Source organism: Brachionichthys hirsutus, chromosome 23, assembly GCF_040956055.1.
Source record: "Brachionichthys hirsutus isolate HB-005 chromosome 23, CSIRO-AGI_Bhir_v1, whole genome shotgun sequence".
Taxonomy (NCBI): Eukaryota; Metazoa; Chordata; class Actinopteri; order Lophiiformes; family Brachionichthyidae; genus Brachionichthys; species Brachionichthys hirsutus.
In genome coordinates this window covers 1,278,171-1,293,627 of record NC_090919.1, presented here as the reverse complement: position 1 = coordinate 1,293,627, position 15,457 = coordinate 1,278,171, and the positions used below count along the sequence as shown (strand labels likewise).

General features: G+C 46.9%; 1 protein-coding gene across 1 annotated transcript in view; it reads right to left on the bottom strand.

Moving 5' to 3' along the window:
• Positions 1-227: 227 nt before the first annotated feature.
• Positions 228-15,457, bottom strand: part of LOC137911678 (phospholipid-transporting ATPase ABCA1-like) — a 64,007-nt gene continuing 48,777 nt past the window's right edge. Inside the window, 7 exon segments of the mRNA XM_068756058.1 lie at positions 228-359; positions 3,322-3,565; positions 9,306-9,398; positions 10,310-10,413; positions 12,143-12,277; positions 13,098-13,239; positions 14,757-14,863. Coding sequence (XP_068612159.1) covers positions 228-359; positions 3,322-3,565; positions 9,306-9,398; positions 10,310-10,413; positions 12,143-12,277; positions 13,098-13,239; positions 14,757-14,863 — 957 coding nt within the window.

Genomic DNA, 15,457 nt, shown 5'->3' with positions numbered 1-15,457 from the left:
TATTTTCCGTAATGCACTTTCATTTTTCTCCGTCGTGCAGCAACCCGCGTCCCGATTCACTTTTTCTACAACAATGCAATTATTGATTAAGTGTTAAAAGCTCTTAAGACTGCGCTGGAAGCTTTTTGTGCACACTGGCTGTATTTTTTTGCCGACCACTCATAGCGAGGTAGATTGCTGTTTACCTGCAGTAGTATTGCACGCTGTATTATTATTATTGCGTAGTGTTACACCTTCTCCGTTTCCTGGGAGCTCGTCATTGACCGCAGCGGCAGCTCGTCTGAGGTGTCCACCGGGTTGTCGTGGGCCTCCTCCTCCTCCTCCTCCTCGAGCTGGGGCCGTGCAAAATTGACAAAGACCTGGAATATGAGAAGGGAAATGCAGATGGAATAATTAGAATCCAAGCGGCATTGAAGGACCCGAGGAAATCTCTCTAGCTGTAGCTAGACGACGGGGCGCATCCGAATGAGCTGTCAGACCAGGGCGATGAAGCATCTCTGCTCACACACAGTGAACGCCACACTTTGACCAGCTGAGGAAGAGGATGAAACAATCATTCTTCTCTCTGCGATTCCTATTTAATGTCAGAAGAAATCATTCCTGCGGCGTCCATAAAGAACCGCGTGTGTGTTTCATTGAGTCGGCGTCCAGACGGGTTTGATTCTCTTAGCATTAGCCGTCTGGTGCGGCGAGGCTACACAAAGGCTTCGACTGGGCCAAGACAAAGAATCAGAAGAATAAGAAGAAAAAGAAAACTTCATATACGACGATAAGAGCGTTGCTTTTTTTTCATTAAAAGATTTTCAGTGGCCGGGCAGGTACAAAAAGGATATTTGAAATACTAGAATTGTATTAAGAGTCTCATGAGGGTAGGAAAAAAAGATCATTAAATCCTCTTTAACGGCTGCGCAGCCACCAATAAACGACATGAACTAAATACAAGGAGCATGAATGAAAAGCAACAAACAATAGCGCCCTTCCATGAATTTCGGTTCCGACGAGCAACGATAATGAAAACGGTGAAATAAAGACAAATTCCTGTTTTTTTAAGCAGCCAATGTATTTAGTCAGCGGCGCTATATTTTAAGGCTGAATAAGACAGGATGAAGACAAATTGTCTCGTTAACACCGGTCAATTATTTTTCTTTCTTTCCTTTGGTGGGACAAATGAATGTTTCAGGTAATGGGCTTTCATTTTAATCCACTCAACCCACTCCAAAGAGACGCTCAAGTGCAGTGAGAAGAACGATCCCGCCGTCACGCTCGCCACATGGATGTGCTAAAACTAGCTAGGTTTAGCATACCTTACTCTGGAAAAGACATTTTGACATTTCGCTTTGTGCAAAAAAAATAAAAATAAATGCATGTTGGCGCTGCGGAAATAACCGATTGCGGCGTTTATGCTAAGCTAGGCTAATTCCCTTCTGGACCCATAACTATTTATTTAACCTCATGCGACTTTATTCTGTCACCTGTTTTGAATTCAATGCAGTATTTAAATATTTGATTCATTGTTTTGAAACTAGGTTCCGCTACAAAACGTTATTAACGTATCAGGAGACACGGATACCGGCTTCCACGCCTCATTATCCATCATTTATATTTATATTTTGGAATTAATTTTATGAGGAAAGTTACTGCGTAGGTGTGTGTAACAGGGCTGAGCCAAATTGGACTGTAATTAGTTTTACATTAACGAAGGGACGGGCTGTAACTTTGCTTTATAATCGCGGTGCGTAGCAGCCTTCTGTTTTGATGGAGTGAATAAACCCAGAATTATTATTTATCGTATCTGAAAAAACCACCCGGCTCAGAAAGACATTTTCTCTTTTCACCTGCTTCGTCTGCTCCGCCCCGTCTTAGCCGTCGGCGTCAACGCTCCAGGCGCCGCGGATCAATATGAATCGCAATTCAAGTTGGGTGTTATTCCATAGGTCAGCGCTCTTCTCTATAAATCACCGGCATAAAGGTGACAGTCTGGGTCTCCACAGGTTCTCCGGTCGTCCCCTCTGTGTTTTAATACTCCGACCTCCTGGCCCCGACTGTGATTTATTTACTGCATCTGATCTGGTAAATATTGACCAGCGCCAGAATGTCAGGCATGTCGAGGAAAAAGTTAAAACAGAAACTCCAAAAGACATCGGGCAGCAGCACGGCTTGGCACCGGTGACCCGTGAAAGAAAGAAAACCTTTTAAGATCAACAGTCAGAATATTTAGCGACATTAATCCCTTTTTCCATCATGGCGGGAGGAGAAATGGCCCCTAAAGGGCATATTTCACTTAAGTAATGCTGCAAATGACTTTATCTTTAATTAGGGTTTACCCACAAGAGGTTCATGCTCATGAAGACATCCTGAACCTCCCCTGTAGTATTTGTCATATTAAAGGATTTGATTTAAACATGCCAGAGTCTCAGTAAAAAAAAAAAAAAATCTCTTTCTTTTCTTCTTTTTCTAAAGTGGAATCTTGGCGATAACCTCTGTAGACCACTCAGAGGTCATTCTCACCTCCCACCTGGTCATCCGCCGCCGAGTTAATGGCATGTTTTCAACAGCAGACACACTCGCGCTGAGCGCCTGATTGCATCACGTCCCAAGGCAAACATGCAGGGCTGGCTTTTTCCTCACCATTCGGGGGGGGGGGGGGGGGGGGGGGTCTGGCCGGCACGCTTTACTTTGGAATGAAGAAGAGAGCTTTATATATCGTCTATCAATACGGAGACCTTGCAGCTGAACTATCTGATGTACAAACACGTCGTCATTGGTCACTCTGGCAGGCTGAAACGGGAGTAGACAATGTGTCGGGAATGATGGAGCTTTAAATCTTATCCTGGTCGAGGCCGAACGGCTTTGACCGAGAGCAAGTTTCCACAACTTGGACCACGAGGACTAAAGAGGAATCGTTGCACATGATCGACCCTGCTGGAAAACCCTTAAGATGCTTTATATATGATATATATATATTTTTAAACTTTCCTGTAGAAGATGAGAGCTCAAATTTAATTAGAAAATACAAAACACTGCTCGGGTCGGTTATCCAGCTGTCGCACGTTATTTTCAACACAATCACCCCCCCCCCCCCCCTTCCAAAAAAAATCCTCTCTCGGCTCTCCCGTATCCTGCCATCTGTCCATGGACAGGTGAGGCTGCTTGTATATGGGACAATTGAGGTGCTCCCCAGGGATGTGTCCTCACCCCACTGCTCTTCTTCTTCGGTGAGCAGATGTTAAACTCCTACTCATCCAACACGGCATTGCGTTTGTACATTCCTGGGAAGTTCATTATTTTTTTTTGTTGGTGAGGCGACTCTTTGAGCCTCACCTGATCCAGAGTGGTCTGGGAAACCGAGTAGTCTTCCACGCCGAGCCTCTTCTGATGGACACTGAACTGGCTGAAGATGTGAGCCAGAGCTCCTTCGACATGAGGCAGCTGATATTGCAGCGTGTTGTGATGCTTCTCCTTGAGGACACTACCCGGAAAAGTCTGCTGGACAAAGTCCTCGACCGGCTTCAGGGCGGGAGGAGAGCCGCAGACTCTCACGATCAGCGTGTAGCCGTCACCGAACCTGGGGGAGAAAAAGACTGGGTGTTTGGGAAAAACCAAAGATTTCACGGTCGGAGGGCTGCGTGATAAAACGGGAAGAAAAATAAATGAAAAGTATAATTGGTGGTATGTTTCCAATAATTTCTATCTCCTCGGATGTAGTCAGGTGGTAACGCAGGTGAGCCGCTAGCAGCTGAGAGCAAAATGCAATTATGCAGGGTGATAAATGCATTTTTTTAATACTTTCTTTTGACTTCTTCCTTTTACTTCTTGACCGTGCTCCTCCTTGCCTGGTGACAGACGCAGTCAGATTAAGCTTAAAGTCACTAAAGTATACGGAGAGGGACTATTGAGTTCCTATAGGTATGAGGGCCCCGGATCTGTGCTGATGCTGCCATCCGCTTGCTGAATGCGTAAATACCCAAGTGTTTGGTTGTCGATGAATAGTTGTGTCAATGTTTACAGCTCGTACAGGAGCCCTGAAGGGTCAAAAAGTGGCAGCTGCGTTAATAAATGAACCGAAAACGGCCCCATTTATAGAAAATAAATGCATTATTCACTGCATTCGATATATATAATGCAGAGGATTGCGTAAGTGCTCGTCTCTTTGCACAGGCCTGGGTTTTAAAGCGTGTCAAAAACACTCTACCTGCGGAACAACATCCTGGGCATAAAATACTGCCGCGGATGAAAATGGGACACGGCTAAGCTCTAAATCTAATTAGCATTCCGCATCCTCCTTGTCGCGCGCTACGTCTGCTGAGCACAGAATAAGTCTCTGCGCCTTGTTATTCTGTCGTTAGCACTCTTATGACCCATTGTTTTCAGCCTAATTAATTCCCTAATGTTGGGATGCGCCAATGGAAATGCCCATTGTGGGCGAGTACGCCGCTTCCTACGCCGAGACTCAGAGGCTCCCTCAGTGGCAATTAGAGACACGGGGAATAAACTACAGGCCTACGCGATCCCAGAGGAAGTGAGGCGGGAAGGCTGAGAGGCGCGGTGAACGGATGATACCAGCACGGTCTAAAACTCTAAGACGTGCTGCGTGACACGCATCAGGCGGACGCAACCGTGAGCGCCCGGCAGGTATACAACACACCTGTGCAGCACGGGGGGGGGGCTTCATCATCGCCTCAGAGCCGGATCGGTACGATCATCAGAGGTTCTCAACAATGACCCGGGTATTATCGGGCAAAAGCAATTATACCGCAGCCGCGCCGCTTTGTCCTTCCTCAAGAAGCTCCCTTCCGTTAATATTTAAAGCCTTTAATTGATTATTTTAATGACGATATTCAATCGTAATAATGATGATTGTTCAGTTCATATTTCACGATGAAATTAGACTCATAATCACTGTAATGATGAAGGATGTTAACCCAGAGGGATTCGCCGGCTTCGCTAGGAAAGGTGGCGTGCAGGGCGTGCACATCTGTACCAGAACACATGAGATGAGCGCACCTAAGAGAAGAAGTCGCATCTCTAATCTCAGTCGCTTCTGTAGATTCTTCCGTTCGACCATAATCACACAGCGTCACAGGCGTCGTGCAAACGGGACCATAATCCCCTCGGCTCAGGGAACACGCTTTTTCCAAGGATTGCTGAGATGCAAATTTTTTTTTTTTTTTTTGGGGGGGGGGGGGGTATCTGACGAGGATGATGCTCTGTGGTCAAAGGCATCGGCAATGAAATGCCGTTTGTCGGCAGCGGTCCAAAACAAAAGGCTCCTCAATTAGCTTCTCCTCACTCCCTCTTCCTGCCGGCCTTATTTTGACTTCCTGTCTGCCGCTGCACCGAAACTTCAGGCGGCACTTTGGGGGGAAACAGCTTTCATGTTCTTTTTTACTCTGCCTCTGTCTTCACGACAGAAGTTATTTCATCTGCGCTGCGAAATAAACCCGCTGCTACACCCTGCATGTTCACAAGTACACTGTGGCATGCAGGAAGCAGCTAATTAGCGTCTTAATGCGAAGTCTGAAAGCTAAAAAAGCGAGAACTTTGCAACCCTGGGTCAAACACAGAGGAAATAATGAATGGATTAGGTTTCGAGTCGTGACTGCGCCGCGTCGCGGCAAACCCTTCACAACATTTCACATTACAGACACGACACAGCTCGACACAGCGTGGCGGAAACGCTGTAATATCGGCTCCGCTCCTTAATTTAAAGCTATTCCGCCTCAATCCCGGCCTCCGTCCCAGTCTGCTGGAAAGTCGCTCTTCCGTGTGATTTCAGAAAAACAAACAGCCAGGCACAGATAAGGGCATGATGGGAAGGAAAATAATTCTGCTGCCTTCCTTCATCTGAGGGAGTCTGGAAAGGTCACCCCTCAACACTGCCGAATCTCGCGTTTGTCTCCATGGGGGAGGGGAGCCCGGCCCGGGGCAAGAGCTCACAGAGCGGCTTGGAGGTCAGATCCTTTGATCAGGCACGAAGTCATCCAAAAAAAAAAAACCTCCTCGCTTGCTGGTGGGAGAGCCGAGGAATCAGCTCCACAGGTAGCACGAGGAGAGAAATAGAGGAACGGACGGTTGCATTCAGGGGGGAGCCCGTAAAATGGGGGAAAACGCTTTCCAACGTGAGGAAATGTCGATTCCACATCTTGTATGCATTTGAAAGGTCCAACACGACTCGCTGTTAAAAGCCTGGAACACAAACGCCGAGTTTAGATGAATGTGTTATAAACACATCCTTCTATCTGCCCTTAATGACGGCTTTCAGCGATGAGCTAGCGCCGGCGTGAAGACACGTTTGCAGGCTTGTTTGCATCCAGAGTAATCTCACACGAAGGCCTCATCTGGGCTGCAAAGTCATTACTGCGGATATCCAAACAGGCACGGGTCAACCGGGACAGAGTGAAATGCTGCACCGCACCTCTGCAGACCTCGACGGAGCAAATATGGAGCAAGTTTCTCACATAACAACTTAGCTCTCCAGCAAAGCCTGCACAAGAAGCGCATGTTGGATCATAGGAATGCTAATTCCCACCGACTATGAAGGCTCCAGTCGTCTATTTTGATTGCAGACGCCGGCTGCGTCCGGCAGTGTTCTCGCCGTCTTAATTACGCCCGTGTTGCTGATGCGTTGTAAACTGTAAAGAGAATTATTTTGCCATCCGTCTCCTCCGGCGACACGCGCTTAAAAGCCGTAAACCGCTGCGTTAATGGCACGCCTGCAGAGCCGCCGCGGAGCGAGTGGGAGGGACTTTTATTGGACTCCTCAACATCAACTTCAGGGGACTGATCCAAACTTTCAGACAGCACTCTTGTAGTAAAAAAAAAAAAAAAAAAGAAAGTCTCCAGCGCCCACACAGCATTACCTTAATGCATTAAAGGCACTTCACCACCCACTTTTATATCATGACGTGCTTGGAGCAAGGAGAAACTCAGACTGCATGTACTCTATGAATGATATCAATCAGGGAGAAATCCTGCACGGGCTGCCGGGTGTCCTTCCTAACTGACAAGATTATAGGAGAGCTTTGAAGCCGCTTTTATTGGTTCCTCCACTTCCTTTAGGTTTATTTAAAACCTGGAAGCTTTCATACCGGAGCATCGCCGCACTAAAACACTATTTACAACCCTTTTTTTGCAATTTAAAAAATTTATTCTCCTCTCTCTGTCAGCCTTTAATAAATTCCTACAGGTATGATTGATTCAAGGAACTCGATATCAGGATGACTAAGGAGGTTTGCTTTTTAAAAGGCCTTTTGCGGGAGCGCAATGTGGAAAACGGGCCACCCGACTGTTTGGAATGCACCGCCCAAATAAAAGCTTCACATGCCGACCCAATCTGGCTCATTGAGGTCTTGATTGATAACCGGAGGTGGGATTGTTAAAAGGGGAGGGCATCCCGGGGAAATAGACGAAACTAAAAGGGGGTCGCGCTCGCATGCGCTCGGACGGCTGGATGAGAGGCCCTGCTGCCCGAGAGTTGCAGAGGGGAGAATAAATCATGGCAAAAAAAAAAAAAAAAGGTTCTTGAAGGAGGTGATGGTGGGCGTTAGCGCCTCAAAAACGGGAGGGCTAGCAATAGGAGATCCAAATGTTAGCGCGGCACCTGCCGTGAGGTTCTGTCCTCCTTTCAGGGGCTTGCAATGAGAAAGAGGAAGAGACGCTGGGAGGGCAAGCGGGATTGATGATGCCTCAAAATGATGGTGGGTCACATGCTAAAGAAGGCACGCGTCAGGACAGGGGTTTGGGAAGGGGACGGGGCCCCCCGTATCCCGTCAGGTCGTGTGCGATAGCGCAGAGGAAAGAAAACAGAGAAGGCGGGCCTTAATTGCCTTTTCAGTCATTAACAAGGTCCCACACCTCATGAAACATTAATTACACCAAGCGAGGCGGAGATAGGGACCCTTAATTAGAAATTACTCACGGCGTGGTGGGAACTCGGCGATAGCCTTTTGGCGGCATGTAAATTGTCCGTGCAGACGTCGCTCTTATCTGCCCCCACTCTTGCTCGACTTCCTTTTACCTGATAGCATGTTGACTGAAGTAGGACACGTGTTATCCCTCTGCTGCCCCCCCCCTCCTAGGTGGTTCATAAATTATTTACCCCACCCTGCTGGTTCCTTTCCACACAGGATGTAATTGACACGGAGGATCTGTCAATTACCCCAACGTCTGGGACGGGCCGATTGGTGCAACGCTCTCTCGCTTTAAATTCTCCACCTCCCTCATCCTCGCCTTTTCTTAACCCGACTCCGCAATCCGCCTCGTCCAATCAGACAGCTGCCAATGACATGATGCGGAATGCCCTTGACGCCCTTGCCCCCGCCCTCCTTGCTGTTCTGGGGCCTTTCCGCCTAATCCCCTGCACTCCTTTAAAAATGAGCCGCTCCACCACTCATCCCAGGTGTATTGATCCGCCTCTCCACCCGATGTGTGTGTGTGTGTGTGTGTGGTATGTCCTTCCTCTTACAAGATCACGCAATGAAGTCGTAACAATGCCACCTAGGGCAATAGATGGATCTCACCGTTAGAGGCAGGACCCGGGGCACAAGTGTTGGTCCTGCAAAATGTCAGGTGGATATCAGAGTAGACCCGAGAGCGAGGGGTTAAGAGGAGATCCGCGATGAAAACTATCCCGTTAAGAGACTCGTACAAAGTCTATTAAGGGGATGCGCAACGACGTGGACGGTTGAAATAGAAATTATGGGTCTGCAGAGAAACAATTGTGATGCTAAGATGTGGGAAAATATTCGGCAGACGGACGCCAGCAAATTTAACCGTCTGCACATTTGCCTCATTTATAGATCTTGTTATATCCAGATTTTATATTAAAAAACAACAATAATGGGGTAAAGGTCATTTAGCTCCATGCACCAAAAAGATATGATTGAGATGAATCGCATGGTTAGCAAAACAAATAAAATAACTATTACTGAATATTAAATGGAATTAAAACTTTAAATCTTACACAGAATTAAGTAGCATGTGTAGTAAATTAATAGCTGTATTGTTTGGGACGGAAACATTTTCTTGCTAAGAAAGTAGCCAGCTAACGTCGTGAGCGCGAATCGACGCATTTCTTGATGCTAAAATTAAACTAGACTAAGCTAATTAGCGTCAATCAGTTATATGTAAATGCTAAAAAACATGAAACCTTTCTTCTTGGAGAAGGGGGAAAAAAAATCTTAACAATATCCCTCATCCTACATTATTTATACATTCACTAGAAATAACAGAGCAGCTAAAGCTCGGCTCGGCGGGAGCAGGATTCTCACTTCAAGCACAGTCAGGGGTGAAAGGAGGACCCTCACCTGTTCTTCAGATGCTGGATGCTCCCGAGACACTTGAAGCGACCGTTCACCATGATGGCCATGCGCGTGCACAGCGCCTCGCACTCCTCCATGCTGTCGAAACATGTTAAGTGATAAATGAAAAGCAGTGAAATCACTGCAGATGTGCAGAAGCAGCAACTTTTATCCTCACTGGGGTATTTGGGGATATTTTTGTAACCCCCCTCTTTCTCTTTTTGCTTAAAAGCGAGGTTAAGGTCGTCTCAGCTCAAATCGTTGCACTGATTTCATTTTTACCGATGAACCTAAACATGCTTCTTCTCATTAACAGACGAGCGTTGGGTCAGAGCATTTATACAAGTCCGCCTTGACACCTTGAATGGACGACAAATTTGGTCATTACAGGAGGAGGACGGGACCATCTGTAGGTCCTATCGTCTCATTTCTTTCTCTCTCTCCCTCTCGGTGTCGGAAGTCATTTGTAGTTGAGGCAAAACCCGTGAAGCCTTTCTGAGAGATGGTGCAATTAGGATTATGACTTTGTAAAACCTGGTGAATCTGCCACTTAACAAAACACAGCCACCTGGTCACGCCATGGACGGCTGGATGCGGCTCAGGCACCGTCCCCGGGACGACAACAAATGCCTTTATGCCTCCGTGAAGGCGAGCGATGTAATGAGAGCGATACATTCCAAAGGAAAAGCCGCAGCGAGGATTATTCATGAGCACCGCCACGAGCACACATGATTCAAAAGCCCTGGCAATTTGGGAAACGGTGAAATGAAGAGACTTTGTGCATTGTTAAATGTTCCGTATCCACTCGGGCCATCGGGTTTCACGAAAAACGCAAGCATTAGTTTTTCTCTTCCTCGTTCAGAAAGCCAGTCCAAACTTCTGGTGCAGAAAGTCTCCGCTAATCGCTCTCGAGAATATTCAGTTCTCTGTTTTTGAAACGCTTTCGTTGCTGAGGAGGCAAAATGTTTACGTTTCACGAAAGCGGGGACGGATGGAGAGACATTCCGCACCTGTGTGATGTGAGGATGACTAATCGTCCCTCTTTGATGATGCTCAGGATGCAGTCCCACAGGAAGCGGCGGGCTTTGGGGTCCATCCCGGTGGTCGGCTCGTCCTGCGACAGAAAGCAACCTCGATTAAAACGCACCGGGAATTGATTTAAACGCCTCCAGTTATATCGGAACGGGCAAAACGAGAGGCTGAAAGCAACCTTACACTAGACACAAATTAGCCATCGTGCTTCCGCCCAGTTCGACAAATATCAAGCAAAACTACAGCAGATGAGTGAAAACACAGACGTGTACAGGTGAAGTAAAGACTCATTTACACATATTAAAGACGTATCCTGAAGCATTCTCCGACACTCGCAAACACACAAACGAGTCTCAGCGACGGATTGTTGCGTTTCGCCCTCAGGCTCGTCTGCCCATGCATGATTAGAGCAACGTTTCGTTCCAGGCCTGCTTCTCACCCACGCTATGGGGGGGTGCGTTTTCATCGCCGTGCCCAAACCCTTCGTAGCGGCGCCTCCAGGCCTGCCTGGGCCAGCACGCAATACTGAACCTGACACAGACACTGATGCCTCACAGCGAAGGCGAGGCCCGGCTGCAGGCAAGCAAACAAGTGGAGGAGGAAACGGAATACACTTTGGAAATGTAATTCATTATGGATCACTAATTAGGGGAGTAATTACTTCTTTATGCGTTGCTATTGCCGTAATCTCATGGATTGCTTTAAATCAAAGGTAATGCATTCGTTGCAGTTTACAGGCGGTAAACAAAGCAGCACAAGCTAGCAATAAGAACTATCAATGCGGCCGCATGATCACGCATGACGGCGGCCGTCTGTACGTACATAACCTCAAATCGCACGAGCGTCGTTCGTGCAATTTGAGGTTATGTAAGTTTTTCCCGCGTAAAATTAAGGCTCCAACTTCCTAATGCGCATTTAAAAGCGCTCAATAGAAAGCTTACGATCCAGTTTATTCTGAGTCATGGCTTTATTAATCTTCCATTAGGGAGAAAATGCTTTTGTACTCGGCTTTCAGTCCTGATGAATTGAGATTTTAATGTGCGCAAAAACAGTTCTGTGGGCTCCAGCGCTTTTCTAAAGGAATTGCCCTTGAAAAGAAGAAATTAATTGAAATATGACCAGAGAGTGAGCCCTGAAAAACGCCCCCCTCCCCATCCACAAAGTACTGCACCAACCAGACTTCATAATCGCTGGGATGCTAGTAATACATAAATAAAAACTAAGTGCAAAGATTTGTGAATACTATTGAACCGATATTCATTACAATACAAAGGCGGATGTTTTTGACATCGTGCCGTCATTCCGACTTGCTTTTCCAGCGGCCTTTCCTCACCTTTTCCTCCATCAGCACTCTCCAAACTCTAACAAGGAATAATTCTTCCCCTCCTTGGGTCGAATCAGAATAATTGAAAAAAATTTGGTCTCATCTTTTTCATGCATTTTAACCAACTTCCTCATATATATTCTTGGGTATATTCTGTGGAACATTCACAACAAACGAGACGGCGCTCCCAGACGTGCATTCACCAACGTTTTCGGAATTCGGTTTGCGCTCGTCATGCTTTGGGAAGTTCAGAAAAAGGTTTATTTGAAATACCAGCTCTCGTTTTTTTAAACTCCTCTTGGCAGAACGTTACCTCAACGTCCCGCTAAAGTCAAATCCTCGTGCGCTTGTAAACAGAAAAACATCCGATCTCCTGTAATCCAAACGTGTGCCCTTCATCAATATTGATTTAGAGTATTACACCACTAGAGTCTTAATAAAAACAGCAGCAGGATGACATTCTCATGTGCGACACGATCTCTCTCACCAGGAAGACGACGGGAGGACAACCGATCAGGGCCATCGCCGTGGACAGTTTGCGTTTGTTCCCGCCGCTGTAGGTCCCTGCTGACTTGTTGGAATATTCGATCAGCCCCAACTTCTGTATCCCCCACTCAGCCACCTTTTCGAAGAGGAAAACAATCACAGTGACCAACCCCCTCCGAGTCGACTGTCTGCATCATCGGCCTCTTTGTGGCGGAGGCTATTTTGGCAGCGATGCTCCGCAGCTTTCAAGGACGCGCTACGACAGCTGGCCTCGCTGCGAGACCTTAATCACAGGCCGCTGCGCTACTTTACAAAGTCTCCTCGTACGAACGCTATCGCTGCGTCTCAGATTAACAGTAGCGCTGGCTGAGACATCAAAGCTTTGGCGTCTGGGTTGGAGGCCTTTGGCCGCCACCAGCATCTTTCCTCCTTTGATATCAGGGGGCGGTGCATCCAGGCTGCAGAGGGTCGGCCGCACCACCGGGCACGGTGAATAATGTAGAGCCGCCGCAGCAGCTACGCTTCTACCACCGGCCGGTTTTCATTATGTATGGCGGCTCCCGTTGAGGTTATCTATCACTTCGACAGGAACTCCAGCTTTGCACTACATTCTTTTTTTTAACTGAAAGTACTTTGATGGGGAAAATAAACTAAAACTTTCCAGGAGGAAATATGTCTCGAAGTTGTCGAACATATTTATGACAGGCTTAAAAGAATGATGTGCTTTTGTTATTTATTTAAAATGAGGAAAAAACATTTACTTAAAGAATTAAAATAATGTAATTTACTATGAAATACGTGCGGGATCCAGGCGTATGGGAGGACGTGGTGTTACCATGGTGACCAGCTAATCTACTTCAGATATTTGTGTAAAGGGAGGTCTTTAATTACATGATTAAACAATAATGTAACCCATCTTTGCTTAAGGACGGAGTATGAAAGGATGTGAGCGTTACCATGGTGACCTCGTTCTCCGGTACCCCTCGTAACCTGGCGTAAAACTCCAGATGCTCTTTTCCGCTCAGCAGCTCGTCGATGGCATCAAATTGGGGACAGTAGCCCAAGTTCTGGTGCACGTCTGTCATTTCTGTTCGTATACTGGGAAAGATGTCACATTAGAAATGGCCGTTGCTCAGGGGTAAGATTAGAGAAATAATATTAAATGCCTTCAGGAGATAGAGAATCTATTGGAGTACGGAGAAAATCAGTTGAGAAAGTCGGAGAAACTCGTCGAGAGGCAGAGCAATCTGTATTTGTAGACTAAAGAAAGTGTGGCTTCCAATATCAGTCTGACAAACAAAAGGACAACCCAAGATTTGGTTTCAAGGACACAGACGCCCCCTGCTACTGAAATAAAATACATATCTGTAGCGATGCGGATAAACCATCGTACGCGAATGTGAGAAACTAAAAAGGAAAAGTTAAAAGGTGCCTATAAAAAGTAGAAAACTCAAGGAATCATGAAAAACAATGCATTGGCAGAATACAACTGAATTATATTTCTTAGGGCATCTTGAAAGATGACTTACAAGAAGCAACCCCTAGTGGCCAGGAGAAAAACTGCAGGAGCCGGATGCAGACAAACGCCTGACTTTCTTTCTCCTTTGTTGTTTTTTTTACCCTGAAGACAATATTGGAGCCATATTTTCCCCTCAAATGTGATTTTCAGGGAGTGAATGTCAGTCTGATGGAGGGTAAATGTGATTTGATGTGCCCAGAGGCAAATGGAAGGCTACACTGAACCGAGAGCTTTACTCATCTCACGTTGTGTTTGCATCAGGTTCGATGAAAGTTCACGCTAAGAGAAGTGATGTAGCCTTTTACACGTGCTCGGTGTTCTTCCAGCCCCACAATGCTCCATTCTAAGGCACGTAGGGGGGGGAACCATATATAATCAACTGGGATTGTGCGTTCTGCAAGTCAGCGATAGGCACACAATAAATTAGTCTGCAAAAAAAAAATAGCATTTCTGTCACACGCTAATTTGTCTTTGGCGTTAGATGCCAAGATAAATCATTCAGCATATTATTCTCCTAATATTTGTCACGTCACTCAGGAAATGCCGGCCGTGTCCCGCCGGTCATTTCTCTTTGCCAATAAATAGAACCCACAACAAGCTGAAAACAGAATAGCGGGCGTGCTCGCATCTGTTTTTCTTTCATCGCTGAATGATGCCTTCAGGCTGCTTTGTTACGCCATAATTGATACCGCGTCAGGTCCTTCTCATCTTCCTTTCATCGGATATATAGACGAGCTTCGCAGCTTAAACTCAACCCGACTTTTGTGGACTTTTCTCCTCTCGAGCGCTTGAGTTTCACATTCCTGGTACTTCTTTATTTTATTTTGTCTCGTACAAAGATGTCTTACGGCTGGATTCTGTAAAGAATGTAAGAAGAATCAGAGAGAAAGGTGCAAGCCGGCCGGGGATGTGAAAAGGAATGAAATATGTGAAAGACACAGGAAAGAATGAATATATGATATCATACCGACAGAGAGAGAGAGGAATAGAAAGAGTGGGAGCTGGAAGGGAAGGAGAAACCGCCACCGTGAGCAGCCATCTTGGGAGGCTAATTATGACGAGTCGCCCGTCGCACTGCAGGGAATTAGCGCCTCACCTGTATCCGTTTAGGAAGGCCTCTCCACTGGAGACCGGGATGTCTCCTGTCAGCATCTTGAACGTGGTGGTTTTCCCGGCCCCGTTGATTCCCAGCAGCCCGAAACACTGATGGACACAACAGGGAGCCCCCCCATTAGAAAACCAGGCTGGTGACAGAAGCACTCAAACGCAATATGGAGTTTCCTATATGGAATAATTACCCATCAACCGGCTCTAATGAAGCTTACAGATAGTTTAAATATTTGTCCCACGCACGGAGCGCTAGCGCGCGCCGCCGCGCCGTGTTTAGCTAAGTAAGAATGTGATCTGTTTCTGTGCACAAACAAAACAACAAGCGTTGAATCAACACGGGAGTCGCTCGGCAACAAAACCAAAACCAGCTCCCCCCCCCCCCCCGCGGCGTCTCATCCCGCCTGTGCACATTTCAAACGTGATCCTTGCTCATGTCGTCTTCTCCCCGATGCTGCTGATCTCATTTCCCACCGGTGGAAGTGGAAGTCGCTCCTTAGGGGGGCGAGGACACCCTCCCGCGGTCGCGTGACCCCGCCTCAGGCGCTCTGGCTCGAGGCATAAATATTTGATTTGTGTCCTTCATCGATTCCGGTTTTGTTTGTGACCCACGCCTGCGGATGCACAGGAGAGGTCCGGGCTGGATGTAAATAATGAATGGGAATGCTGTGTGTGATCAGCGGAACCCCG